Source organism: Rhipicephalus microplus, chromosome 7, assembly GCF_043290135.1.
Source record: "Rhipicephalus microplus isolate Deutch F79 chromosome 7, USDA_Rmic, whole genome shotgun sequence".
Classification (NCBI taxonomy): domain Eukaryota; kingdom Metazoa; phylum Arthropoda; class Arachnida; order Ixodida; family Ixodidae; genus Rhipicephalus; species Rhipicephalus microplus.
In genome coordinates this window covers 12,262,215-12,290,118 of record NC_134706.1, presented here as the reverse complement: position 1 = coordinate 12,290,118, position 27,904 = coordinate 12,262,215, and the positions used below count along the sequence as shown (strand labels likewise).

At 47.0% G+C, this 27,904-nt stretch overlaps 1 protein-coding gene across 5 annotated transcripts in view; it reads right to left on the bottom strand.

Moving 5' to 3' along the window:
* Positions 1-369: 369 nt before the first annotated feature.
* Positions 370-27,904, bottom strand: part of LOC119180160 (leukocyte receptor cluster member 8) — a 146,046-nt gene continuing 118,511 nt past the window's right edge. For 3 of the 5 annotated variants that reach the window (XM_075868666.1, XM_075868665.1, XM_037431300.2), the window contains exons 2-14: positions 25,566-25,796; positions 23,392-23,452; positions 21,939-22,365; positions 17,532-17,691; positions 14,672-14,716; positions 13,974-14,117; positions 11,558-12,049; positions 7,513-7,698; positions 5,121-5,364; positions 4,281-4,484; positions 4,070-4,199; positions 3,326-3,533; positions 370-681 (exon numbers count right to left, since the gene is read on the bottom strand). In XM_075868666.1, the coding sequence (XP_075724781.1) occupies positions 522-681; positions 3,326-3,533; positions 4,070-4,199; positions 4,281-4,484; positions 5,121-5,364; positions 7,513-7,698; positions 11,558-12,049; positions 13,974-14,117; positions 14,672-14,716; positions 17,532-17,691; positions 21,939-22,365; positions 23,392-23,452; positions 25,566-25,771 (2,667 nt within the window). In that variant the 5' untranslated portion in view covers positions 25,772-25,796 and the 3' untranslated portion in view covers positions 370-521. Of the gene's footprint in view, positions 682-3,325; positions 3,534-4,069; positions 4,200-4,280; positions 4,485-5,120; positions 5,365-7,512; positions 7,699-11,557; positions 12,050-13,973; positions 14,118-14,671; positions 14,717-17,531; positions 17,692-21,938; positions 22,366-23,391; positions 23,453-25,565; positions 25,853-27,904 lie in introns of all 5 variants that reach the window. The other 2 variants (XM_037431301.2, XM_037431302.2) reach the window with 2 other exon arrangements.

The window sequence follows — 27,904 nt, the reverse complement described above, 5'->3', positions numbered from 1 at the left end:
TTCATGGGGCGCACAACACCAGAGCACGATCAAAGAAGCACCGGAAACTCGTCGACTAGCGGCTGGTGGCGAGGAAATGCGCGCTTCTTCCCTGCGACTGCTTCGGAGTAAACACCCATCTTTCCTCCCCCCAACGAGACGGCAGAAACACAACTGTCCATTGCTGGTGGAGAGACCACCTCCTCATCTTCTCGCATCTGGGAAACCACACCAACGGCCCAGCCCACCCCGACTGACAGGCCCGTGGGTCGCCGACGGTTGCCGCAAGCGTAGGCATCGAAAGGGAGGACGAAATGCACTTATTCACAGTCTGAAACGCTGTGTGCTCACTCGGGTGAACTTGCTCTCCCAGGGCCTTGCCGGAAAGAAGCACACGACTTTTTTTACACACTACCCCTTCCCTCGGCAAACGCGATGGCTGAGTGAAAAAAGGTTGGCAGTGGGAAAGGGTGTTGAGAGCGAGGGTAAAGAAAAAAGGGCGCAGCCACCACCGTCGCCACAGCAACCGCAGTGTCGGCAGCTCAGGCGGCAAGCACGGCTGCAAGGGACTCTTTGCAGTCGACGCTGGCGCCGTCCTCGGCCAGGGTCACGTTTAGCTCGGCCAGGAACGCGAGCACGTCCTCGCGGTCGCTGAAGCCCAACGTGCGTTCAATATACTCTACCGGCAAAACCGGACGGTATCTAAAACAAGACAGGACAAGGACTGTTAGCAGAACAGAAGTGCAAGTGAAGAAGTGCCTAAGTTTATAAATCTGCAAAGCTTCCCCCAACCAGCTGACTCCACGTAGAGAAGCTACGAAACAAAACCAAAGTTATGCAGGTTTTACGGAAAGAGTGTTCGTGAAAACAGTGCCCATATCGAAGCAACAATGTAATGCTACAACTTGGCTAGAGATGAACATGTCACATTATTTTAGCCGTGTGCTCTAGTACTGCATAAAACCTTCCGAACAACATAAAGTAACGTATTAGTTTCAATCAAAATACACACGCAAACCTTTCAACAAAGTTACAGTTGACATAAATACAGCTTCATTATACGAAAAAATGCATTATAAATGTACATTTGTAACACTATAGCAACATCTTTACTGCATCATTGCCAATCATTTGTTACCTGCAGGTTCAGTGCATCAATGTTGGAGTGTATAGTTGAAATTTACTGCTGCACTTACACATGTCTCACCTCACTACAACAGGAGTAACCACTAGTCAAGCGTAACTTCAACTGACTCGAGCTAACCAAAACCAAGATGACCACACTGGTGAGTGGCAAGCATCAAAAACATGCCAGGCAATCTAGGTGATGATGCATTAGGACTGCCAATTTTGGTGTACAACATACTTTGCTTCACAGGTTCACTATGTGGAGTCTGCATAATGGGTCCTTTATAAATAAGCAAACTAAGAAGCCTTATATGGCACTAGGTTGTGCATTATATAGTAAACTGTTCCTTCCAAATTGTGAAAGGGGTGGGGTTCATACTTACCGCAGTCGCCAGGTGAATCGGACCAAGCAAACCTACAAAATCAACTGTTACATCCATGTACCTGACAAATCCTCTGCATCGTAGTGTTATGTAATGTGCAGTTCATGGGAGTCAAGTGCTCTTACAGTGCACGACTACAGCAAGCATTGAAGCTTGACGAGTAAATAGTTATGCACAGATAAGGTACTGAACATGGCAATGGATATGGCGATGCTGTGATTGAATTTTGCCGAGCCAATTCGAAGTAATGACATTAGAGGGGATTTGTTTCTACTCTGAAGGCAACCCGCAGTTTATGATCTCTTTGAAGAAATGGTTCCCTGCAGCAAACATCTTACCAAAACCTATCCCCGAGACTGGCAAGTATGAATTGTAACAATTTTAAAATGCTCACATAAAAAACTTTTCTTGACCACTGCACGGAAGAAACCCCTTATTTCAGAAAGCACCGATAAAACTAGCAGCACAATTCTTAATGTTGATGTTATGGACAAGTTTTACACACGCACACAAAATGCACAGGTCACATTTTGTGGTTCATTCACAGGTGTGCTGACGAACACATCACACATGCCTCCGTTATTTCGGAGTGTTATAGAATGCCGCCAAAGGAGGTCAGGCCATGCAAACAAAAACAAGAAGGCAAATAGCCCAGGCGTTAACACTAAACGCATGCACATATAGCTTCAACTTGAATCATTGCAAAAGTGCGCTATAAAAGAGCACTTGCTTTAGAGTGACTTGAGGGCATGGCATTTCCATCACCTCAGTTGATGAACAAGTATATAAAACAGTTTCAGAGTAACCACGTAGAGTCGGTGGGCTCGTGGGTTCGCAAAATAAGGCTTCGAACGGTGCACTAATCGAAGTAGCACCAATTATAATGCGGGCTACTAATGCAATCATTCTTCTGCTAGTTTTGTTTGGTGTTGAGGAAAAGAAGTAAAAGAAAAAATAGAACCTACACACATTAAAATTATGCTTTTGTGCTGTTTTGCTGGCACTAAGAGGTAGCACCCATTAATGCAGATCACTTTTCCAAGCAATCCCCAACAACCACATGCTCTTGACTGATGCAACCGTAACATTTTGTACGCAATAGCAGTAGACTCCTGTAAATCAACTTCACTGGAGACAGTGTACAAGTGGAATGCAAGTTCGTCTTACGAGTCTAGCTCCAATTAAGTTTTTCCTAAAGCTCACCCAAGGTTTGAGCAAAATGCTCTCGCAGCTAATAAGATGGCACAATTCTCATGCAACATGCTTTCTCGTACCCCACAACGGGCGTAATTCGTAGACTTCCCACACGTTACCACAGCCCTTGCAGCAGCGCTCAACAGGTAAAACATTCGGGCAACCATCCACATGAACAAGCAACTTGACACAACATATGTACCATGCGAGATAAACCCACCCTGAAGTACCAGACCAGCGCTTGTAGCTGGGCATGTTAATCTAAACTTCGTTTAGAAATACAGAAAAAGCCATGTAATAACCCCTAACAAGGGTCTCCACGATTTCTTTCAGACGATGGAAAATGTTTGAAACATGAACCTGTTACTCCATTCCATTATTGGTATGTTTAAATGTTACAGCTGGTCTAGCAATGCTACTAGTAATTTTTTTAATCACCATTTGTAGTTTGAGGGTATGCAGACTACCATCTTTCATTGATGTTCACAGTCGAAAGCTACCAGTTATGCCTGTGTTCGCTTGGCACAAGTGCGCTGTAGCTATTCGCCAATGGTCTCATCTAAACAGGGAACAAGAGGGTTGCAAGGGTGTCCCAGAAGGAGTCTTGAGGGTGTTGGGGGAGGGAAGGAGAGAGTACTCACGCCTTGACCATGGCCTTGAGCGCATTGCGGCGCTCCCGCACCGCGAACCAATCCATCAGGTAGCCCGACATCTTGGGCGGTCGCTCATACAGCTTGAAAAACCGCGCATAGTTACCCAGGCTCCACGCATGACACACCGCTAACGCATGCCTCACCACTTCATCCGTCTTCTCCGATGAGCTCAGGTGCGCCAGGATAGTCTTCAGCTCTGTTCGAGAAGGAAGACAGGTTCTGCTATTCCTTTGAACTACTCTACAAAGACATCGCTTACAACAAGTCTAACACCTGAGGACTAAGGTCGGGGGTGGGTACATTATTGCGAGTGGATTCATTACACATGTAAATACATGTGATAGCCGGTACGTCCATGTGGATAATAATCAGTACAAGAGTCAACGTAGTCTGTACAAGACCGGTCAGAGTAGTCTGTACATAAGTGTTCGTTGTTTTATGTCAGAGTGGTCAGAGTAGTCAGCATAGAAAGGGCCAAAAATGACAGTAAATAAGTCATCTAAGCTTTGAGTACCTCTGTGTTCTCATTCTGTATACCACACAATTTGCAGTTACGTTTTGCAATCGCAAATCACAGACTGGCCTACAACCGGGACTCTTCAATCTTGCGAAGTGAGGCACATGCGATTCAGGAAAAAGGTGTGAATTTGTAAATACCTAGCACTTTCATAGCAGTGACAGGGGGCCTAAAAAAAATACCACTTCTGAAATACTCCAAGCTGAACCACTCACCTAACGTGTTCCTGGCGAAGACATTGTAGAGGATGCGATAACCGAGAAACTCCAGCGGGTTACCACAGTGGAGATCCTGGTACAGGGTCTTCAGCTGCGTCTGGCACTGATTGAACTCCTCGTGGTCACCCTGCATTTATAAGAGAGGCCATGTAGCCACTTTAGTGTGCACGGTTGCGAGGACCCACGAAATGAGCGAGTTCTCGCTGACCTTTTCGAGTGCGATGCGGGCGTGGGTCTCGTAGACCTGCACGGTAAAGGGGTCCCGCACGCACTGGACAGTCAGGTCCTGCCGGATGGATTTGAGTTGGTCGCAGGCGTAGTGGTAGTCCTGCTTCCGCAGCCACTGCTCCTTGACCATGTCCAGCGACTCCCGGAGGACCTCCACTGGACGGATGGTCGATGGGTCGGGAGCCTGAACGGCAGTGAAAGCGAGCATTGAAAAATGTCTATCCATTTGATTGACAAGCAAGACGAATAGAGAAGACACGAACAAGAACCAACTGCGTAACAAGCATTATGCTGAAATTGTGGAGTTATGAATTTATCAGTGCTCACCGAGGCCTACAATTCAACAGCACCAGGTGATCATAAATTCTGTTGTCTTACATGTTAAGATTAAAATACGATGAGGCATGCAATATGAGTGACAGTGCAATAACAACTCCGGGTTTTGTAGTGTTTACTTGAACACAAGCGCATAAGCCTCATTCATTTTATCTCCATTCATATGCGCCAACTGTGGCGCAAAACTGAACCTGTGTTCCGACTCCGAAACAGCGCAGCACTTGGCCCAAAGCTACAACTGCAGGTATAACCTATATGAAAAACCTTTTGCTTCAGTTCCTGCTTGTATTCCAAGATACAAAATCAAGATACTACTACTACCACTCCAAATGACATGTTTTCTAGCTGTTTTGTCGTTAAAATGCTCCTAGTCACACAAGTGAACTGATATTTTTATTATGAAACAAACATTTGTGCAACCATCAATTAGCACGCAAAAAGTCTGTCAGCCTCTACAGAAGAGGATGCAGGAAAAGACACTCACAGAGGTTAACCTGAGGTACTGCTTCTCGAGTTCCTGGCAGGTGCCCACGACGGGGAACGACTCCCAGTCCAGGTCGGCGTCCCCGTCGCCAGAGGAAGGCCCCAGGCTGGGTCCGGCGTTGATGCTGAGCACCAGCGAAAAGGGCCGCTTCTTCCTGCCTGCAGAGATCTCGGACTGAAAGCGCGCCGCACGCTTCTGAAGCTTCTCCGTCGTCGCCATGTCCTCCTCCACCTGAAACTGAATCCTGTGGGAAGAACAACAAGAGGAAGAGGTTCAAGTCAGACGGTTTGCGAGTTACTGAAAGCAGCATTTCAAAGCTGTGTTGTGCGATTGCACGAAAATGCCAGGCTGTTTGACCCCTCGTGGCAGCTTGTTGGGCCTCTCCTTGCAACGCAACGCAGTTGGAGCAGTTCATCGTCAGGCATGACTTGTAAGTTCATACTGGGTCGATTCATGCGCTCATTTTGTCACTGCATGATGGGCCATCTCTAAAGCAGTCAGTACTCGTTACTCAGCTTTACTTTATTTTTGAATGAAAAAATTAAACTGAAGGAGAGTGCACTCAAACCTTGATAAACGAACCCGGTATATAACAATATTGGTGCAATCAATCAATCTATCAATCAGTTTTTATTATTACAAAGAGGATTGTTACAGAATATAAAATATAACAAAACAAATGAAAAATAGCCTTGGAGTAGATACAGTCTTAGAAATAAAGCTCTATAACAAATTTTCGGATATAATGAACTTATTTTTGTGTAAGATACAACTTTGTTATCAGTTTTTTATGTTTCGCGTAAACTGTTCTCTCATCAATTAGATCTCATCGCATCTCTCAATGCACTAGCCATGATAAAGCCGTATACCCTCCCCATACCCGCACTGCCACGCATCTGCAATCATTCTTTGTGTGAAGACTGCTATCGAATGGAACAATCTTACCCCAGACATTGCCCTGTACATCAACCGTGCTAATTTCAAGAATACCGTTGAATCACACTTTGCGAATATAATCTAACTTGTTTGTTTCTCCCCCTCCTCGTATTAAACCCAGTGTACAGGGTCCTTCAGGTATTTTAAATTAAAAATATACAAACAAATTTATCATAGCTTCTTGTCGAACAAACCCTGACCAGGTTTTGCGTAATCAAGGCACTGTGCCAACTTTTTCCCACCAGGCTTTTTACACTCAAATTGTAAGTACACATCGCACTAAAAATCCGCACATTAAACAAAAAAGTGCTCAAGGTCACGAGGTGCATGTGACATATTTTCTTTTGCCATGACATTCCGACCTGTTTAACTTCCAGCTATTTCGTCGGGACAAGAAGAGAGAATGAATTTGCAGCGCGCGACAAACTTTTGGCACTCTGCTCATACTGAAACTTTGCAGCAGTAAATTATTGCGGCAATAAGCATATTTACTTGCTCCATGACTACTTGGAAAAAGTGTTGCAGGGCCCCTTTAAAGGAACATGTTGCCCTCAAATCAATTCATTTTATTAGGCTTGTTATGACTGCTTATATGCTCAAAGTATAATTATTTTAAGACACTAAGTATCTTAGAGGTTATCACTCGCATTCTACAAAAACTACTACTCAAGGTTGTTTCAACTTCCTTTGAACAACAACAAAAAAAAAAGGCATTTGCATAAAGCAGGTTAGTTAGGTCATGGTGAATATTCCTTTTTTTGTATGTCATACATCACATTCGAATTCGATTAGAAATTGTTCGATCAAAATCGCTATTCGCTTCGAACCTAAAATTCACTACTCGCACAAGCTTATAAGACGATAGCGCGCGGAACGCCGGGGACGGAGGAGCAGCAGACGACAGAATACTGCGTCATTGCGCGCAGCAGCCAATCGCTGTCACGGGGCCCCTCTCGTCCTTGAGTAGCGCGCGTATCGCCCAATCCAGGCGGTATGTGCCTGCCGCGGCAAATTTTTTCTCAACAACCCTCAAATTATGAGCACCTTGCTCTTCTCCTGCGCTGCCGCCGCAGGTGGCAGGAAAAGAAAGTGCAAGAATTCACAAACAAAACACCAAAATGGCGGAGCTCTGTCAAGCAGTCGAGAAACTACGATTGCGCCAAGTTGGGCTATTTTGAGCGCTTCCGTGTCACTCGAGGGCTGCGGCGGCTTGTAAACTTTATTGCAAACAGTTTTGCAATTAGCTAGATGATATTTACAAAAAAAAAAGGAAGTTTATGACACGTACTGCCTGAATATGTGGTTTCCCAAAGATCGACTTTTTTGCTATTTTCCATTTTCAAAGGCTGCGCCTTCCTCCTTAACTGTATGACCAATACTTGATTATATCGAGGTTTGAGTTTATTCTAAAGAAGAAGCACTTGCTCTCGCGCGGAACACTGCTAAAGAGACTCACATTTGTTGCTGCTGCAGCAGCTTCTTCTGTTTCTTGTTGGCCTTCCGGTTGCCCTGGCCAGACTTCTTTTTGCCACCATTGGCATTGCTGTTGTTGCCCCCATGAGTATAGGAAGAGACGCTAGAGTTGAGAGCCTTTTTGGACGTGCGAGTTACCTCTGGGCTCGGGCTGGACTCCACGGAGCTGCTGCAACACCAGAGGGAGCACACAGATTGAAGTACTATTGTCAATGACATATGCGGGAGAAGTACGCATTTTTATCAGCTCACAATACACTAAACACAGAATCTCCAATTGGCGAGTTTTTCAATAGATATTTTGCATACCACGCAGCCCATCTAGCCAGAGTAGAAAGCATATGAAAAAAAAGGCTTTTAACGGCAGGTTTAAGGGGGGGCGCGGCAAGTAAAGTGCCGATTTTGGTCAAAATATGCGATTTTCTGATTTATTTTTTTTCGTAATCTTCAGACCTTCAACTTCCTTGTTCTAAAATATTACAGCGAAACGTGCGCTACAAATCCCGCAAATAGTGTTTTTGCCGAGGCTAGTCGCCGAAAAGTGCGAAAAAAAAGCCCCTGAAACGGTGTTGTTCACGCCGCACAAACGCGCCAAGTTGTTGACCGTGGGCCGCCATTTTGGTAGCTTTGGAAAGAGGAGAAAGCCGGCTTCCCGATGGTCGCGGTCTCGTATTTCGCCGAGTGAAAATAAAAGCGCGAGGAGCAAGTAAAAAAACAAAAACGAAGAACGGCAATTGGCTGCGCGGGTCACGTGGTAGCAGGCGCGACCTCTTACTGGTCAAAGCTGCGCCGCGCACCTTGGCAACCTTGGAAGCGCGAGCGCATCTGCGGCCGCCGTGTCGAGAATCATCCGGCGTGCGCTTCGTTTTTTGCCAGTTTGCTGTTTTTGTGATAGTTCGCGTGCTTTTTTTACCAAGCTTTGTTTACATCGGTGGTCTCTTCTGAGTGCTTGCTCATACTGCGGTGCTATGTTGCCGCAAAAAAAGTTCCGGAGCGTCCACAAGTACGGCAAGCGTCGGAAAGCTTGGAACAAAGGGCAGACGACTGCGGCTGCCGTCCCAGTCGCAGTTCCGGACGGAGCATGCTCTTCAAGCGTCACGGAGCCTCTACTCAGACCCTTCGCTGATTGTTGTGAGGCCGAGAGTGTGGAAGGTGCCACATCGTCGTATGTCAGACCGCCGGATGCCGTCGACCGTGATGGACGCTCTCGCGAACCCGATTGCGGTGGCACCGCGTCGGCAGCCGTTGCAACTCCGGGCGTGCGCGCGTCGAACATTCTATCGCGAGTTTCGGCCCAGATTCCGAGCAGTGAAGAAATCGCGCAGCGGGCGCAGACAAGGCGGGATGTTTTGGATGCCGTAGCATCGAAGTCCGCTTCAAAGCGGAAGCTCGAGCTTCTGAACGAAGGCTGCGACGAAAATGACGGCGGTAAGGACTCCACATTCTTCATTGTAAATAAGAAGATGCTGAACGGTCTGCTTTCGTCAGTAAAGTGCAACAAGTGCGACGAAGGGTCGATACGCCTCGAGACTACGCACTGCCTTGGACTCGCGGCGAGGATGGAACTTTTTTGTGACAATTGTGGCAGAGTGAACAGTGCGTGGTCGTCCCCGAGGTGCTCCGGGCAACAAAAAACGAACCCCTTTGAGGTAAACGTGCGTGCTTTGAGGGCTGTGCAGTCAGTTGGCAGAAAACAATCTGCCATAAATGACATTTTTTCTGCGATGGACATTTCGCATCGAGCACTGCACCACAAGTCCTACCAGAGACTGCAAAGGAAGTACAGCCACCCTGCCACCACATCAGCTGCCACCCGCATTGAAGCAGAAAGTGCACAGAAGGTGCATGACATTTACAAGGACCTAGGAGGAGTGCCAGGCAACATTGACGTCATTTACGACGGCACGTGGATGACGAGGGGGCACAGAAGTCATATTGGCGTGGGCTGTGTAATCGAGCTGTACACAGGCTTGGTCTTGGACCACTGTGTCCTGTCCAACTACTGCCAAGGCTGTGCTGTTGGCCCCAAGCCTGGTGACGACAACTATGAGGAGTGGCTTGAGAAACACAAGCCACAGTGCCAAAAGAACACCGATGCTAATGCAGGCCAAATGGAAGTAGAAGCAGCTAGGATCATGTTTGAAAGATCGTTTACCAAGTACAAGCTTCGATACATCAATGTGCTCTGCGACGGTGACAGCCGTACGTACCTTGCCCTCACGCAAGACAAGGTGTATGGCTACATGGTGATTAAGAAACAGGAGTGTGTGAACCATGTGAAAAAAAGAATGGGCACTTCCTTGCGCAACCTTCTTGATGAGCACAAATCCAAAGGCCGAGGACTGAGCATGGGTGGCAAAGGCCGGCTGACGCAGGGCCTGATAAAGAAGTTGACGAATTATTATGGCTGGGCCATTAAGAGCCACCCCAACGATGTTCCTGGCATGGAGAGGGCCATCATGGCCACTTATTACCATGTAACATCCACAGACCAGGATCCACACCACAACCTGTGCCCAAGTGGGACTGACTCCTGGTGCCCGCACAATCAGGCATTGCCCAAGGGAGAGCCGCTGCCGCCTCACAAACATAAACTGCCCCCTCACGTGCGAGTGGCACTGCTGCCAATCTACAAGCGCCTCTCGAACAAAGAGCTCCTTGAAAGGTGTGCGCAGGGAAAAACCCAGAACGCTGTGGAGAGTATGAACAGCCTCATTTGGTCACTCCAGTCCAAGAGCCAGTTCGCCTCCCTTCGAAGTGTGGAAAGTGCAGTTGCAGATGCAGTCTGCCGTTTCAATGGTGGCTGCAAGAGTGCGCTGCAAGAGATCACTGCTCAACTGGGCTTCAATCCAGGAGACTGCTCTTTGCGGCGAGCAGCCGAAAAGGATGCCAAAAGGGTAAAGAGGGCTCAAAAGGCGCATTGTTCCACGACAAAGAAGCGCAAAACTGGGTTGCGCTCTACAGAGGCCAAGGCCACAGCATCTCAGGATTACTGCCCAGGAGGATTCTGAGTGTTTTAGGCATGTTGTGAACTTCCAAACAAGAGTGAACTTTCAAAGTCAGTTTTCTCAACTCTTGATTTTCGCCTATGTGCCTTCGCTAGAACATCTGTCATTTTCTAACAAAGACTGATAGAGTCGTTCCGTTTTTTGCACTAGGCTCAGGAGGCCTTTAGCAGTGCAATAAAGCTTTATCTCTTTTCTTACTCATCATTTAAAATTTTTAGAACACATTTTATAATTACTGCGATGTGTGCGCAAAACAACATCCATGTTTTGGAAATTTTATTTATGGTTACAAGAACTAGAAAAATCAACTAATAGCTTCTTTGCACAAGTTGATGCTTTGGGAACATAATAATATGAAAAAATAATTTCATTTAGCAATAATTATCTCTTTAAGTGTGAAGAGCATTAATTAGTATAATTATGCTTGTAACTCAAAAAGTACAAGAGGTATTTGAAAACGGTTTTCATATTTGGAATCCTCACAATCATCCACATACACACACCAAATTTCATCACAAACAGTACATTAATAAAAAAATTAGTTTTACTTGCCACGTCCCCCCTTAATGCACTAACATTTGAAAAAAAAAAAATCCAACTTTCAAAAAAAAAAAAAAAAAAAAAAACGTGATTAAGAATTGTAGTTACTGTGTGCATGCACCCGATAGTTCCCGCTATGTGACTGTGCCAGAACACACAGTCTGGCGAATAGAAGCAGCATGCTTGGGGCACGATGAAACATTTTTTTTGGGGTCTCTCACATACTTAGAGACCACAAGAGATTATGGTGGCTTATGTGAGAATTCAATTGAAAGGTGGAAAAGCATGCTGTCCACTCGGCCTTTTTCCCCACTAAAGCACATGTTAGCATCAAAATCTTTACAACTGGAGCAGCTCAGCTTAACTATTGCAATTGTTATGCTTTTTGCGACGATGAACTAGGAAACACCGGTGAAAATACAGCACAATATGTGCAATTGGCTGCCCCCTGCAGTCAAGCGAAAGCAAGCCGAAATTTACCTCGAACGCCTCTTCTTCCGACGATCCCTCGGAGTTACGTGGGTCGGGGCCGGGCTGCGTGGCCGTGGTGACCACGACCTGGAGCGCGAACGAGACCGAGATCGCGGAGACCTGCGCGACGAAGAACCTCGACCCCAGTCACCGCCCCGGCGACTGCCGCCACTCTTCAGTGGAATGAAACCGGGCGGAGAGTCGCCGCCGCTTCCCCCGCCGGCGGAAGAGGCCGACGAAGCGAGCCTGCCAGCGCCGCTAGTAGGCGTCGTCTGGGGCCCCAGCCGCCCAGCCATCAAACCGCCGAGCCGCCGGCCAAAGCCCACCCCGGCCTTGGACGACAGGTTCGACAACTTAGAGGAGGCCGCACCGCCACCCAGTGGTGGCAGGCCGATCCCCGCACTGCCGCCTTTATTATTTGCCCCATCTAAGCCCGGAGTGCCGATCCCTGCTCCCGGCCCGGCCTTCTGCTGCTCCTGTTGCAAACGCTCACTGTGGATGCTGCAAGAATATGCAATGATTTATACTAAGTACAGTTCTCTTGCAAAGAAACTCGTCTTGGGGCAGGATATTTGACATATTGCACTGTTGCAAACATTCCACGCCCTTAACAATTATGCTTAGAAAAATTTATAGGCATTATGTAGCTTTGCATAACAGAATTTGGCCTTTCATGTCTACTTTAGCTCCAACTTTTTGTGGAAGCCTTTATATATATATATATATATATATACACATATATATATAGTTTATACACTATGACAATGTTTTACCCATCTGACACACCTTTAGTGACTATTTGTGAAAACGTGACACAAGGTATCTGTTGAGAGGCTGCATAAGTGGCCCACATCTACTGCAATACTTCGCACTGCACTCGAGCATAGTCCTTGGCCAAGAGACCACTGCCCGACGTATACTACACAGTTTTCCTGGGGTAAATGCACAAAACACATGAAAATAAAAGTGATTAGCAGCAAAAAAAAGGAGGTGAACTGAACAACACCCATGACGCCCCTTTGAAATTTTCAGCCCAGCGTGTCTTGCCCTAATGGGCAGCTTGGCCAACCCCTCCCGAATGTGCAGTCTTCACTCTCATAATTTGTGTAGTTTCTTTTGCTATTTTGGAACTCTGAAAAGGGGGTGCACAAATCACGCAAGGATTTCATGAATGCATTCGTAATAATGTGGAATAGTTCTAATGCGCTCAACATAAGCATTAGAAAAGAGAAAATAGACTGGAGCACAAACGAAGTGCACTTCTTTATTAAACAGGATTGGCGCATACTTCAACTATTCAGGTCCAGTCACGGGCAGTCTAGTCAGGATCACAGATAGGGAGGTCCGATGGGTATTCAACGTCGCGATCGCTGTCGCCGCTGTCCCAAAACGCATTGTTCTCCGTTCCGTGAAGCGCGTTCGATTGTCCCATTTTCATGTAGCTTTTCTCAACAATGCTGGGAGAAACTAGATCCCACGACATGGCGATACCGCAAGACCCAAGCGTTCGCACACAATTGAAGGCTTTCTTCAAGAGCAGGGAACTTTTATTAGTTGAGTGCGCACTCTCCTGCCGTCTCCCGTATTGATCATGCCACTCATCACACGTTACAAGAACTTCACCCTGAAATTTCTGGCGGTGGCACGTTCGAATATTCTAACGAATAGGTGTGTATTATACCGCATGTAATGCTCTGTAAAGGTGGTTTCGCTGCAATGGATGGGTGCTATGCCGTGCGAGCACCTGTCCAGGAATCGTAGTTTGCATGTAAAAGTGGTTTCACTGCAGTGAAGTGATGCTAAACAGTCGAAACACATGTTCATGAGAAACATGCCCTGCAGCAAAGCCCCCCACTTCAAGGTTTTAATGAAGCATTACTCTCACATCGATACTGTTTTTTGCTCATTTTATTTTGAATTTAAAAGCTTGTTATACCGACTTATATGCTCCAAGTATAGTAAATTTTGAAATAGGACGTATTTTACTGGCTACCACTAGGACTATACTGAAAGTCAAATCCTGCTACAATTCATTGTTGTTGTCCCTTCTTTTGAATAATAATAAAAAAAACAACGCTTTTCCATGGGCCTTGTTTTAATTTAAAGATACATATACCGTATTTACTCGCGTAATGAACACACTCGTATAATGTAATGAATGCACTCGCATAATAAACGCACCCCTAACTTCATTCATTAACATTTGAATCCCCCCCCCCCCCCCCCCCCGCGGGGAAACGCACCCCTACATGCACCTGCTTCAGCCCCGCTAACAGCCACCGGGCTCTTTCTCACCCCTTGGATCTCTTCCGTTCTTTACGACTTTGCCAATCGCCTACAACCACCTTGGCCTTCTCCCTCCCCTCCTTGGCCTGTTGCCGCCTGCCTATTGCTTCTGCGAGGGGTGGGGACAGATAGAACCCACCTGGGCAGCGGCTCCTTGTCCCAGTCGATAGACCACATGGCACCGTCGCGGTACATCTTGGTCAGCTTTCCTTTGAGCACAATCTCCACCTGGTCCCGGTCCAGCTCAGACTTGCACTTGCCAAACGCACGCATGGCATACCGCCTGTGGCAATGAAATGGCAACACTGCCGTAAGCCACAGCTCTGTTGGAGCGCAACCATAAATACCCTTTGCAGTCCTTTTTTTTTTTGTGTCACTAAACAAAAGTAATTTGGTTCTCCTGTGCCTTTTTTTTTTTAAAAGAATTTAGTGCTCCTGACTTGCAATCAATAATGCTAAACTAAGCCGATAGGTCTCTCGTCACCTGGAAGCAGTGAGCGTGCGGAAATAACTCAAGCCAAGGCATGCAAGATAGAAAAAAAAGACAGTTTAGGCACTTCTATATATTGTAAGGCAACGTTTTGGCTGCAAGACACCTCTTTTACTTGCCGAGCCTCTGCCCCACAACACGGGCCAGACTGATGATGATGAGTATGTACATATGGTAAGATGACGCGTATGAATAATGCTCACACTTAATATATAAAAAAAACCTACTGCAAAGATGAACTAGGCACTTCCCGAGTCACCTGCAATTTCCTTATGCTCTATCAGAACTGTCATGCTTTGGCATAAAGCTTGCACAACTAGCGCAAACAACCAGAACAAAGATCTTACTTGAGGCTTTCAGGCCAGTCCCCACCATGTGGAGTCAAGTTGGCCCTATAAAAGGAAAGCAGAGCACAACTTAGTTCAAGCACAGCACGTGTTAAACAAGACGTCTTACTCAAAAAATTGGTTCGTTATAACCAAAAACTCGTTATAAAGGCATATTTTTAACACTGTCTATTGGAAGACAGCTTATCAGTGACTTTGTTATAAGTGATATTTCATTATATCTGGGTTCGTTATACATTCAAACCTGGACGTAAAGAAATAGCAGTTATAACGAGAAAAAGTATACCTGCTGGGATAGCTGGTCATTTGTTATTTTGTTTAAAAAAATAAGCGCTAGTTTGACTTTCCCGCAAACACTCATCCACCCTAGTATTAGGAATACACTCAAACCTCATTATAAAAAAAACTCACATCCACTATGAAAATACTTCATCATATCCAAAAATTTGTCACAAACGATTATTTGTAGCACTAAGGCAAAGCTATTGGCCACTTACTTCGCTATAGTCGATAATTCGTATTACAGTCGAACCTGTTTATGACGAACTCGTGCCGTGATAAATCATCGTTATATCAGTAGTTCATTGCCCAGTCTAGCCCACAAACAGCCCAACTTAACACAAACTATCGCTTAAAACTAACAATATTGGCGTGACCGTGAAAATATGCATTGTTTTATTGACAAAATCGCACTTACAACGAACGTCTTACAACGAGCACTTACGGCGAACAAAGTCTGCGCTCTGCCCATAGATTCCTATTGCGAAACACCGACCCTACCTCCGCGCCGCTCTCCCCGACCGCTCTGTTATGCACCCTTCCGATTGACATTCTTGATTTGCCCAAGCAGGTAGCCGTTGTTGTGCCGCAAGTTTAGGACGAACCTGTGAAAACTGTGAAGCTTTTTATCGTACTCCTCCGCAGAACTTTTCTCATATGCCCGTTCACTTTCGGAGGAAAAAGCCTTTCCTCTTCATAAAGTTAGTTAGCCAGCACCTGCTCGCTTTAAACTGGCTCCGCATTAGACCTTTTTCTAAGGCTAACTGCATAGCCCACACTTGGAGCAGTTCTGTCGTCACGGGCCGCTGTGCCGCTCGCTGCTCAAGCACATACTCGCCGAGCAGCTCTTCAATTTGCGGAAACGGACCCTGCTGTGGCCCACTGAAGCCTTTGCGTGAAGCTTTGCTGTCGACAATCTTCTGCTTTTGTTTCCGCCAGTCCCGCACGCACATTTCAAAAACTCCCAACGACCGCGATGCGGCCCGATCGCCGTCTGTTTCTGCACACGCGATGACTTCCCTTTTAAAAGCAGCATCGTGGTGCACTCGAGTTTTTGGAGTCGGCCCTTCCATGCCGTCGATGCTAATGCACTACAAGATGACGAACTCCTCAGCACACGTACGAAGTGCCGCACATGGGAAACACATAGGCAGAAATGGTCGACGCGCATAGAGAGCGACCATTTTGAAAATGCCGATGACAATAGAATGACCTTTTTAGATGCGGAGCATCTTATACTCGCGCCTTGTAGTGCGCCGTCCGCACCGCTTCTCAAACATTCGACAGCTGACGCGCGCGCATGCGCCGTCGCCCACTCTTCCACCATCTGTGCATCCCTTCCTCCTCTACACACCGCGCGCGCTTCACTCCTCCACCATCTGTGCACCCTTCCTCCTCTACACACCGCGTTCGACATCTACAATTCTCCTGATTCTCCAGTGGACGCGCATGTGGCGTCGCGCTTCGAGAACATTCAACAGCTGACAGTGCATGCGCCGTCGTGCTGTATATATACTCAAGGTCGGCGCTCGCTCGCTCAGTTGCCGCTCGTCGGTTGGTTTGTACGGCGCGTCGACGTCCAAGGTCGCGGTGAAATGAATTCCAACGAATCCACAAACACAATGATCGACGTCCCTTCGACCAGCGCCGCCCTTTCGCATACGTGTGTACGTGTTCACTCATTTAACACCCCCTCCTACAACCACGTTAACCAATTTAGCCATCGACCCAAATAAGTCGCAATTTAACACCCCATTTCACAACCACGTTAACCAATTTAGCCATCGACCCAAGTAAGTCGCACTTTAACACCCCGTTAACCAATTATATGGTCCGCATCCTCCTCAGTGTTCCCCCGAGGGAAGCTGCGGGCATTTTTTTTTTTTTTTTCATACTCGAGTCTAACGTGCATGTGATTTATGAACTCGCTTAACCGGAAAAAAGGTGCGCGTTAGGTTCGAGTAATTACGGTAGCAGAGGAAAAAAGTAAGGGTACCGAAATATGGTCCGTACGTGCACCGAATTATGGTGGTTATAACCAATAGATTATTATATCTGGGATCGTTATAAGTGGGTTGCACTGTACAGTTAAACCCCTTTATAAGAGGCATGCTTCGGACAGCAATTCTTGTCCTTTATATGAGATGTCTCTTACAAGCAGGGTACTTCGCATGAATTTGTCAACCCGTATTTTACCATAGGCGCACTGGTGTCTCTTGTACTCATTTGTCTCTTATATCAGTGTCTCTGATAAAGGTGTTCGAATGTAAAGTTGGACCCCTCTGTAAGAAACATGCACCGAGGAGCAATTTTTGTCTTTTATAGTATGAGGCGTCTCTTTTAAACAGCGCACCTCGTATGCATTTTCTGATCAGCCCTTATTTCTGAGCAGGCACTTGGGCGTCTCTTACACCCATTTTCATTTTACACTAGTGTCTCTAACGAAGGCGTTCCACTGCATCCGAATTCGTTATATAGAAGTTTGAGCACATACCTTTATAATGAACTGATTTTCGTGTAAGATGCTACTTTGTTATAATGAGGTTTGTGTGTGTAAATCCAATGCGAACTTCCAACGCACATGCAGTCCTCGAGGCGCTGAGTGGCATCCGCGGCCGACCGCTGATTGTTTCCCTGTGCCATGCGCTGCTGCTGGAAGGCGTTGGCGCGGTTGCCCCCACGCCCACCAAACTTGCCGCGCTTGGACAGGTTGAACCGGACGCCGCCCGAACCAGGAGCCTCTGTGGAAGAGGGACAGTGCAGACACTTCTTTGTACATGGACGATGAAAACAACATGGCAAAGCCAGATGGCATGGAGGCAACGACCAATTCTGCACCCTTACAGCCACACCCTCAGGCACTACTGTCAGCCTATATTTTTTCTTGATGCAGGACAAGGGCCTCTATGAATGATTTTGAATTTACCGCCCTGTGCGAGCAAATTCTAACCCATGCTTGCGTAATTCTCGATTTCCTCACCCAAACCTTTCGATGCGCTTAGCTTCATCTAGAATTTCCTAGCATCCAATAGAACCTAATAGATCAATCTCACTGCGAGTTGCACTACACCATCTCTATTTCTAGTGCATGCTGGTTCTTGGAGTACTAAGAACGTTAAACTGCATAGGCAGACTCCACACCTCTAGTTTGCACGTTTTGGGTCAAACAGGAAGGTCTTTAGCAAGTCACACTGTGAACCAAGTCGCAAGTGGTCATAACTTCAGCTCTTACACTGTACTTTAACAAAGTACTAGATCTATGAATTCATTGAGTACATGCACTGATTTGTTTAGTGATGGCTTGATAATACAACACTACGGAATTCAGTTACAGTTGACATCCGATTTCCCAGACCCTCAAGGGACCACGAATACGTCCGTAAAATCGGGCATTCCGGAAAAACGAATGCAAGCAAAAATACAGTTTTAAAGGGGGGGACACTGGCCTTAAAAGGCCGAAAATCGCAAAAAAAAAAAAAAAGACTAAAGTTGACATTTTCGGAATGTGCAACTATTTTTGCACTTATCTGAGAAGTTTCAAGCTTCTCGTGTCATTATTCTGGCACAAAATCAAGTTATAACACCCCTGTGAGATGAGCACAAATAGACGCTAAAGTCGTGCTTTTTCCACGCCAAACCGTTGCCATTAAACACGAGCTATCATGGTCATCTTGATCTCGTTTGGAAGGGTCGTTCTTCATCTTCAATTTCCCGTCACCAGCGGCTCGCCTTGCTCATTGGTTTTTCAGCAAAAACGCGTCATCGAGAAGCACCACCGCGCGATTCTATTGGCTGCTTGGGGCACGTGACAAAACCTAGGCACCCGATTGGCCAAGTGGCATTTCCGGCGTCTGCTTTTTCATCGTGACGCGCACGGACATGTGCCATTTTGTCATGGTTCTGTCGACCGCCTGCCGCAGTAAAGACGTTTTTTCGCCGCACTGATTTGTGAAGCGGGTGTGGTGATCGTTCGTTCGCTGTGAACTTCAGAAAGAGCCCCGCTATCACTCAGGACAGAGGATAACAAACTTGCGGCGTTCAACGGCGGTCGCCGAGTCACTGGTGTAGGCCTAACTCACGTACGAACCCGTCGGTTGTCGACGTCGCTGAAAGCGGCAGTGCTCTAGAGCTTCAACAGTTACACGACGGCAAGTAAAAAAGCAGAAGTGAAGCTGCGAGAGATTGATTGATTGATTTGTGGGGTTTAACGTCCCAAAACCACCATATGATTATGAGAGACGCCGTAGTGGAGGGCTCCGGAAATTTCGACCACCTGGGGTTCTTTAACGTGCGCCCAAATCTGAGCACACGGGCCTACAACATTTCCGCCTCCATCGGAAATGCAGCCGCCGCAGCCGGGAATCGAACCCGCGACCTGCGGGTCAGCAGCCGAGTACCTTAGCCACTAGACCACCGCGGCGGGGCAAGCTGCGAGAGATAGAATCTTTGCAACGATGAAACCGAAGTGCAGTCTTATCGCTAAACGCGCCGATGCCGCTGGTTCCCCCCCGTCCGACGTGACCTGCGTGACGGGTAGCCAGAGTGGAGTTCGCCGCGCGTCTGCAAACAGCAGAAAATCAATCCGTTTACGGTGAACGTGCTCGCCACCTGCGCAATGTAGGCTACTGGCAACAGGAAGAGTGCTTGTAACGACACATCCGCAACTATGAACATATTGCACCGCGGCCTCCACTCGAAAATGTGGCAATCTTACGTGAAAAGGAAACTAATACCTCGCTGCTCTTGGAGCCTTGAAATTGATGAGCAAATGCACGAGTTTGGTCTGCAACATCAACAACTTAATCTGGAGAAGCCGGAAAACTGCTTTATTATAGGACGGATCACGGATTACGCACGCACATAGGCATCACCGAACTGAGAAGCAGACGAGCACACGGCGACCGCATTAGCTCGCAAGTGTGCCTGTGCGAAAAACATGCAGTGGCCATTGAAAAAACGTCATTTAGGTGACGCAAAACAGAAGGACTACATGCCTGGTACCTACTGAGAAAGCTGAATTTGCAAATCCTTGTAAATAAACAGCTTTTCCATGCTATTGTCTGCCCAAAATAGACTTATATTTTCGCATGACTTCTCGAGATTCAAATTTTACTGCAGTTGCAGACTTGTCTAAAAGATCTCTGCCTCCAGAGCAGCTAGGACTGTCATTTTTGTTGTGACATGTAGCTGTATCTTCAGTTTACACAATGGTAGGTGTGAATTTTTGATTAAAATCTTCAAAAAATTTAATTTCTCCCAGAAATCAGAGCATAAAGTTGGCGTGTCTGCAATACTGGTGCAAGGTGTGAGAAACCTTACTAAAATTATCGAATAAAAAAAAGCATTTCTACCGTTGTGTAGCTTATGTTCATTAGTAAACATGTTCATTACTTATGTTCATTAGTAAATAGTAGCTCTGCAATACAAATTTCCTGTCTCATTATACTGGCAAACAATAGAAACAGTAATTGCATTTTTGAAATCAGCATCGAAAACTCAATGACACTGAATTTTCTTTATAAATGCATGAAAATATCTGACATTTCATCTCAAGTACAGTGTCCCCCCTTAATAGAACTTTTTCGCTGACTGAAAGCGTCACGGCAGGAATACAGGGTTCTCATGGCAATGTCTGGAATTTCGAGCGTCCGAGAAATCGGACAGACTGTAATTCGAACTCGTGACATTCGAATGAACAAGCTTTTACTGTACTGTCCGGTGTTGATCATTTATGACGGGCCATTGTGAAATATGCCAGGCCTCTCAAAAGAAAAAAGCTAAGCATGATGCACAAAGCAAATGTACCGTATTTACTCGATTCCACCGCGCCCTCGATTGTAACGCGCACCCGATTTCCACCGCGGGAAAAAAAAACGTAAGACATCGATTGCAACGCGCACTCATTTTTCTCGCTGGCCCGCACGATCACACCACTCAAAAAAACGACTCCTTTCGGGAGCGTCTTCCATTTAAATATGAGGTACGGGCGAAGCTTGTGCCCATCTGACGTGTAACAGCATTGCCGTCACTGTAGTTTTACCGTGGACCGATGTCAGCAAGCGAACTTGCTTCGCCTCCTTCTCGGCGATTGTGGTGCCAGGCATGTCGAAGTAAAGAGGCGTCTGATCGGCATTCCCGTTTTGCCCAAGCAGGTAGCCGTTGTTGCGCCGCAAGTTTAGGACGAACCTCTGAAAACTGAAGCTTTTCATCGTACTTTTCCGCAAAACTTTTCTCATATGCATGTTCCCCTTCGAAGGGAAAAGCCTTTCCTCTTCATAAAGTTAGTTAGCCAGCACCTGCTCACTTTAAACTGGCTCCGCATTAGACCTTTTTCTAAGGCTAACTGCATAGCCCGCACTTGAAGCAGTTCTGTCGTCACGGGCCGCTGTGCCGCTCGTTGCTCAAGCACATACTCGCTGAGCAGCTCTTTAATTCGCGGCAACCGACTCTGCTGTGGTCCGCTGAAGCCTTTGCGTGTAGCTTTGCTGTCGACAATCTTCTGCTTTTGTTTCCGCCGGTCCCGCAAGCACGTTTCGGGAACTCTGAATGACCGCGATGCAGCCCGAATTCCATCCGTTTCTGCACACGCGATGACTTTTTTTTTAAAAGCAGCATCGTGGTGCACTCGAGTTTTTGGAGTCGGCTCTTCCACGCCGTCGATGCTAATGCACTACTAGATGACGAACTCCTCAGCACACGTACGAAGTGCCGCACATGGGAAACACATAGGCAGAAATGGCCGACGCGGCATGCCGACGCACGTATGGGGCGGCCATTTTGGATTTGCCGATGGCAATAGATTGACAGTAATATTTTTGTTCGTACTCGATTCTAACGCGCATGTGATTTATGAACTCGCTTAACCGAAAAAAAAAAGGTGCGCGTTAGATTGGAGTAATTACCGTAATTGCATATTTCATGGTACGGCACAGGTCCAAAACTGGCCTGGCTTACATTTCAGTAGAGTAGAGCACACATTTGCACTCACGCTTTCCCTGCATGCCAGAGCCGAACTGCGCGGGACCACGTGGTCCAATGTCACCGTTGGGCCCCATGCCATTATAGCCGTAGTAGAAGCCGTAGCCAGGACCCGGAGGGCAATAGCCAGCACCAAAGCCGGGGCCGAAGCCAGGAGCGGGGCCCGGAGGGCCGAATCCCATGGGGGGCTGGGGTTGTTGCTGCTGCGGCTGTGTTTGTGCCTGAGTACCACCCGAAGGTGTCTCTTCGGAGGCACCACCGCCGCCCTCCTTCTCTGAAGAAGACGCCGCGGTCTGCTCTCCCGGAGGGGGTGGCGGCGCACCCGAAGCGGCCGACGAACTGGAGGTCGGAGGACCGGTATGACCGGCTGGCCCTGCACCGGGCTGGGGGTATGGTACCGACGCTGACGCCGGGAAGTAGCCACCGCCGTACATATTCTGGAAAGCACGAACATGGTGTGTAGGCAAAGTATTTCAGTGAAGATCCATAATGTGGATGGAGGTCATTCCCACCTCCCCAGCACAGAGCTATAAAAATTTTTTGAAGGTTTGATTGATATGTGGGGTTTATCATCCCAAAACGACCATACGATTATGAAAGACTCCATGGTGGAGGACTCCGGAAATTTCGATCAAGTGGGGTTTTTTAACGTGCACCCAAATCTGAGCACACGGGCCTACAGAATTTTCGCCTGCCACAACCAGGATTCGATCCCTTGACCTGCGGGTCAGCAGCCACCTTAGCCAATAGACCACCGCAACGGGGCAATTTTTCTAGGCTGCTTGGAAAGAAAGCTTCACTAAAATTTGCCCTCACAGTTAACTCACAGTACAAGATTGCTACCCACTCCCAGCGCTGGGTAGCAAACCAGATGCCAATATCTGGTTAACCTCCCGGCCTTTCCTTTCTCACTCTCTCTCTCTGCCCTGAGCAGACTTGCACCCGGGTTCAATGTCCCAAACTGAATATTTAACTGGAAACATTTCTTTGAGACATCCGTATTGATAACTGCTGTACCATTGTAAGAGACAGACAAAAATTTTTATTTCCATGGCACGATAAGTCACTGCACTCTAGCAATATTACAATATTGTGCCAAAAAAATCCTTGTAGTGACTTGTTCAATGACAGAGAGAGGGCACTAGCTTCTATAGCATCCCGGTAGCCCTGCATTGTCTACAAGTTGAAAACACCAGGCACACTCAACAAAATCTCACCATGTCAAGAAAACACCGTCAATCTGTTTAATTGTACGGACAAATCAGGTCAAGTTACAATGAACTTTTTTACCACATCACCAAAATTTTAAAGGCGTTATTAAAAGAAACCCTCAAACTACACATTAAGTAAGCGAAATTTTTTTCCCCCCTTTGTCATCAGCTATGTTCAGTTGTAGTGCTTCTGTAAAGCTGCAGTGTAAAATGCAAGTGCTTCAAGCAGTTTGCTAGATGCAAGCTACTCACAAATTGTGGGTAGAAGCCATAGCTAGCACCTCCGGGTCCTTGGGGAGGATAGCCATTGTACCTGAGAAAAAATGACAGTTACCTCAACAAATTTCACATGTAACAGAAGCAATATGCTAAGCCAAGTGACAGAGCTACTGCCAACAACACTGTGGAATTACTATCTCTACAATAATAATAAAAAAAATGAGTGCACTACAAATAGGAACACTTTGGACATCGAAACCTTAACACTGCTACGAAAAACAAACGACTCGAATAAATTGAAATAAATCCATTTCATAAGCAAAGACCTTGCAGTGGCTTGCCAGAAAGCAAACATGCACAGAGGGGCCCACTGTTAAAGAGAACACCAGAGCGCGCGTGTCTGCTCAGCTCCACCGCCGGCCGGCTGCGGCAAATAGTTGCACGCAAGAGCAGCCGCACTTGCCAGAGGCCTGTGCATACAAGGTTTGCGCTAACTCTCGCAACCAGGGCCAGTGGCCATTGCGAGAGTGCGCAGTATTGCCGGGAGAGACCTTTTCCCGACTGGCATGTCAGCGCATGCCATTGCCAGCTGCAACAAGCTCACGGCCTGCCCTTATAGGCGGACTGTCCGCGTGCGGGAGTCTTTGCTCCCCGCGTCCCACGAGCGGATGTTGTACTGTGCCTCGGGTGCCGCCAAAGGTTTGTGTATCGTTAAGATCGAACACTTGTTTGTTTGCCACACTTGGGTGGTTGAGCGCACGCGGAGCGATGCGCTATACGTGAGCAGGCGACGAAGACACGGCCCTGTGGCTCGCTAAGCGCCAAAGGTTTGTGTATCGTTAAGATCGAACATTTGTATGTTTGACGCACTTTGGTAAAGTTGAGCGCACGAGGAGCAGTGCGCTATATTTGAGCAGACGATGGAGACGCCGCCCTGTGGCTTGCTCAGCCTGAACCCATAATGATCTTTCGTTATAATGAGTAGTGAGGTTACCACACTGCGCAAGGAAAAAAAAAGTCATTCACGCCAGCCAATGGAAAACGCAGAACGGTGCTCTTGATAGGCGAGCCGGCTTTGTCGGCCGATTGGAGACTCCGTACGACGCTTTCGAAATGCGCGCCGAGTGAGAGCCAATTAGCAACCTGGGAACGACCTTCAGTAAACCCTGTGGGGGTGCTGACACCGCCTGTAAAGTTGTTTGTGCCGTGTGGCGCACGTCTCGACCCAAGGCCGCATTTCGGGTGACGACCGCCGGACAATAGATGGCGTTGTATTCGTGTTGAGTACCACTGTTGGTAGAGTGGTAGCGCCGACGGTGACCCCTGGCGGAAGGCAGGCCTTGGTGGCGGGCGAGAGTTCAGCGAGCCTCTTCTGCGCGTGGTGGCTGCCGCGAACGGTTGTCTCTAGCGGTGGGTTTGCAGTGGGCGGCACAGCGGGCCGCCTGCGGTAGGCCCACGTGGTGAGTGAAGCGTTGGCGACGCCGCCTTGGGTAGGTTAGAGTGTTTGTTGTGCTGTGTGTTTGTCGTGTTATTATGAAATGATGTCCTAGCGTGTTCATTACTGATGTATAATTGATGTATCGATTCTGCAGATGATATCGTCCTTCCAAAATTAGTTAAATGTATGTATGTTGTCTGGTTTGTACCGACCGCATCTACTGTGTCCGTTCACTCCAAGAGCGTGGCGTGGTGCTCGCCCGCCATTTCCAGACCCCACAACCCACGACAGCAGCCATTGTGCTTGGACGACACCATTTTGTGATAATGAAAATTACGCACAAAGGAATCTGCTTCACACCTAGCTCAATATTGCAGCGCTCGGTTCACTTCAATGTTCACGGTGCACGCGCGAACTTCGAAAAAATTAAATTCGTTTAGGGGCAACTTACTTTGCCAGGGTGCTTTGAAGGACCATTTCATTGCATTTCCCGATCAAATTCGGTGTTAATAGTTTGAGAGCAGGTGCTCAGAAGTACAAACGTCCCAAGAATAGCTTTTTGCAAAATAGGCCATGTTTGGTCGTTCCAAGACCTACGTGCCCCCTTAATTGAATGCTACGCACCCAGAAAAAAGCAGGAATAGTTCTCAAAAGTTACCCCAACACGTAAACGTTAACTTCAGGATGTACAGAAGGGGCCAATTCAAGCAAGTCTTTCCGTTCCTGTCGGTCATAGTTGCACAGTGCTCTACAGGTCGCAGCAACTCACCCCATGTAGCCAGGATACATGCATCCCTGCTGTGGCTGCTGCTGCCCGGGCCAGAATCCGAAGCCAAAGCCCCCGCCATAGCCAGGAGGAGCAGCCTGTTGTTCACTGCCTGTGGTGGACTTGCCAGTGTTAGTTTGCACCTTCTCGAGGGCCTTACGCGCATTCTCCCAAGCTTGGCTCGGGTCCATAGGCACAGCACCCTCCATTTCTTTGCTGCTGCTTTCTGCTTTGCTGCACGTTCATAAATAAGGCCTCAGACCAGTGGCTTTGCAGGCCATGCTTTGTTTCTAAGGAAGCAAGGGGACACAGTTTGTTGAGGCACTTCATGCTCATGTTAACACCACGAAAATTCGATTTAATCACCAAAATCAATACAGCACTATTAGATTCATTATTTGAAATGTTTGAATTTCAGGAACTCTTAGTGCATCCAAGTGTATCTCTTGGAGCAGCATTCATTGCAGTGAAATGCATTGCACCCCTCTCACTTCTGTCATTAGTTGTGAAAGCTTTGCAATGCTAAAATAACGTAAAAGAAGGACTGAAAACTGGATGCACTGCTCACTAAGCTCCAACCAATCAGTGGAGGCCAAAGCGGATAGGTAAATGCCTCGAGAATCGCGCCCCATTTTAACACAATGAAAGAAGAACAGATAAGCATTTGGAAAAAGCGAACAGGAGGCATAGGCATCATGTCAGAGTTTAAGCATAAGTTTCAACTAACGCCAAACAATTAGTCAAAAGATAAAACAGCCATTTATAATAGTCTTAAAACTGGTTACATTTTGCTTTAAGTAATCAATTTTGCAACATTTTGGCAAGCACCACTTGTCGAGCTAACATGCCGCACTTGCTTGAGTTAACGAATTCCATGGACTGGCATTAGCTGTGAGCATCATTCACTATGCTCATGTAGCCACAACAAAAATTGCATTAACTAATTACAATCCCTGCGAATGACATTACATGCACTGTGGAACTAGGGTGTATCTGTGGAGACAGTCCTTGCATGACCTTGTCTCACGTCACTTTTCTGGTTGATTGATTTGTGGGGTTTAACGTCCCAAAACCACGATATGATTATGAGAGACGCCGTAGTGGAGGGCTCCGGAAATTTTGACCACCTGGGGTTCTTTAACGTGCACCCAAATCTGAGCACACGGGCCTACAACATTTCCGCCTCCATCGGAAATGCAGCCGCCGCAGCCGGGATTCGAACCCGCGCCCTGCGGGTCAGCAGCCGAGTACCTTAGCCACTAGACCACCGCGGCGGGGCAACACGTCACTTTTCTGAAACAATGCCATCACACATCTCGCTCTGCAGGTTGTCTGCACTCAAGGACAGCATTGCACAGCCACCGCAAGCAAGAAATCTTGGAACAGTCAGTACACCTTAATTTGACAGCATCAGTGGTTGATTAATAATTATCAAAATAAAATCAATGCAGGTAACCCCCCGCATCGTGAACTGCCCAATAGTATTCAAATCAATAGCAACACACATGCGGATTCTGCTGGAGTACTGTACCCCCCCCCCCCCCCCCCCAAAAAAAAAGCTTGCTATTGTCCAGTTATCACTTTTTCTTTTTTTATGAGTTTAGTTACACACGTTCCTGGCACTTGGCAAAATTTTTTACAAGCACTCAAACCAACTGTCTGAAAATTTCTGAGAGCGCATTCACAAGCCTTCAAACAATGCCTATGTATCTCTAAGGGCCACAGCTCCATCCATTCTCTCATGAATAGCAGATAAAACAATGTAAAACAGCAACAGCTGTTCTGTGCTGCACAATTCTCAGAAGCACCCCCTTAGAGCTTTCTCAAATCGTGGCATAGCATTTGGTCAAAAAATTTTAGGCACAAAAAATACAGTAATGCATTCAGACGAGATCCCCTCGAGTTGAACTTCCAGAACCACCACAATCTCACCAAACTGACTTTTTTAAAAGCTGAACATAGTGCATACTATGCTTTCAAGGTAAAACAGCAATAACAAAGAATATGCAAATATACCACTGTCTCTCTGTCTTTTGTACTGTTTAATCTTGGCTAAGAAGAAACCAACTCTCCAAATCATCCTGATATACCACTTTTGCTTTGACGTACAACTCAGTCGCAGTTTGCAGCCCAATACATCAAACTGAATATTAAACTTCAATGTTTGAACAGGGAATGTTACTGGGCTAGTTAGTTTATTAATAGAGTAAAATGGCTGCTGCACTAATGTGACTGCGAAAACACCAACTGACATGCTCAGGCTACATGCGTCGTCATACATAGCCCACATGTACGCAAGTTCAAATCTCCACTTCGCACCAGTCATTTTAGCACTGCCGCTA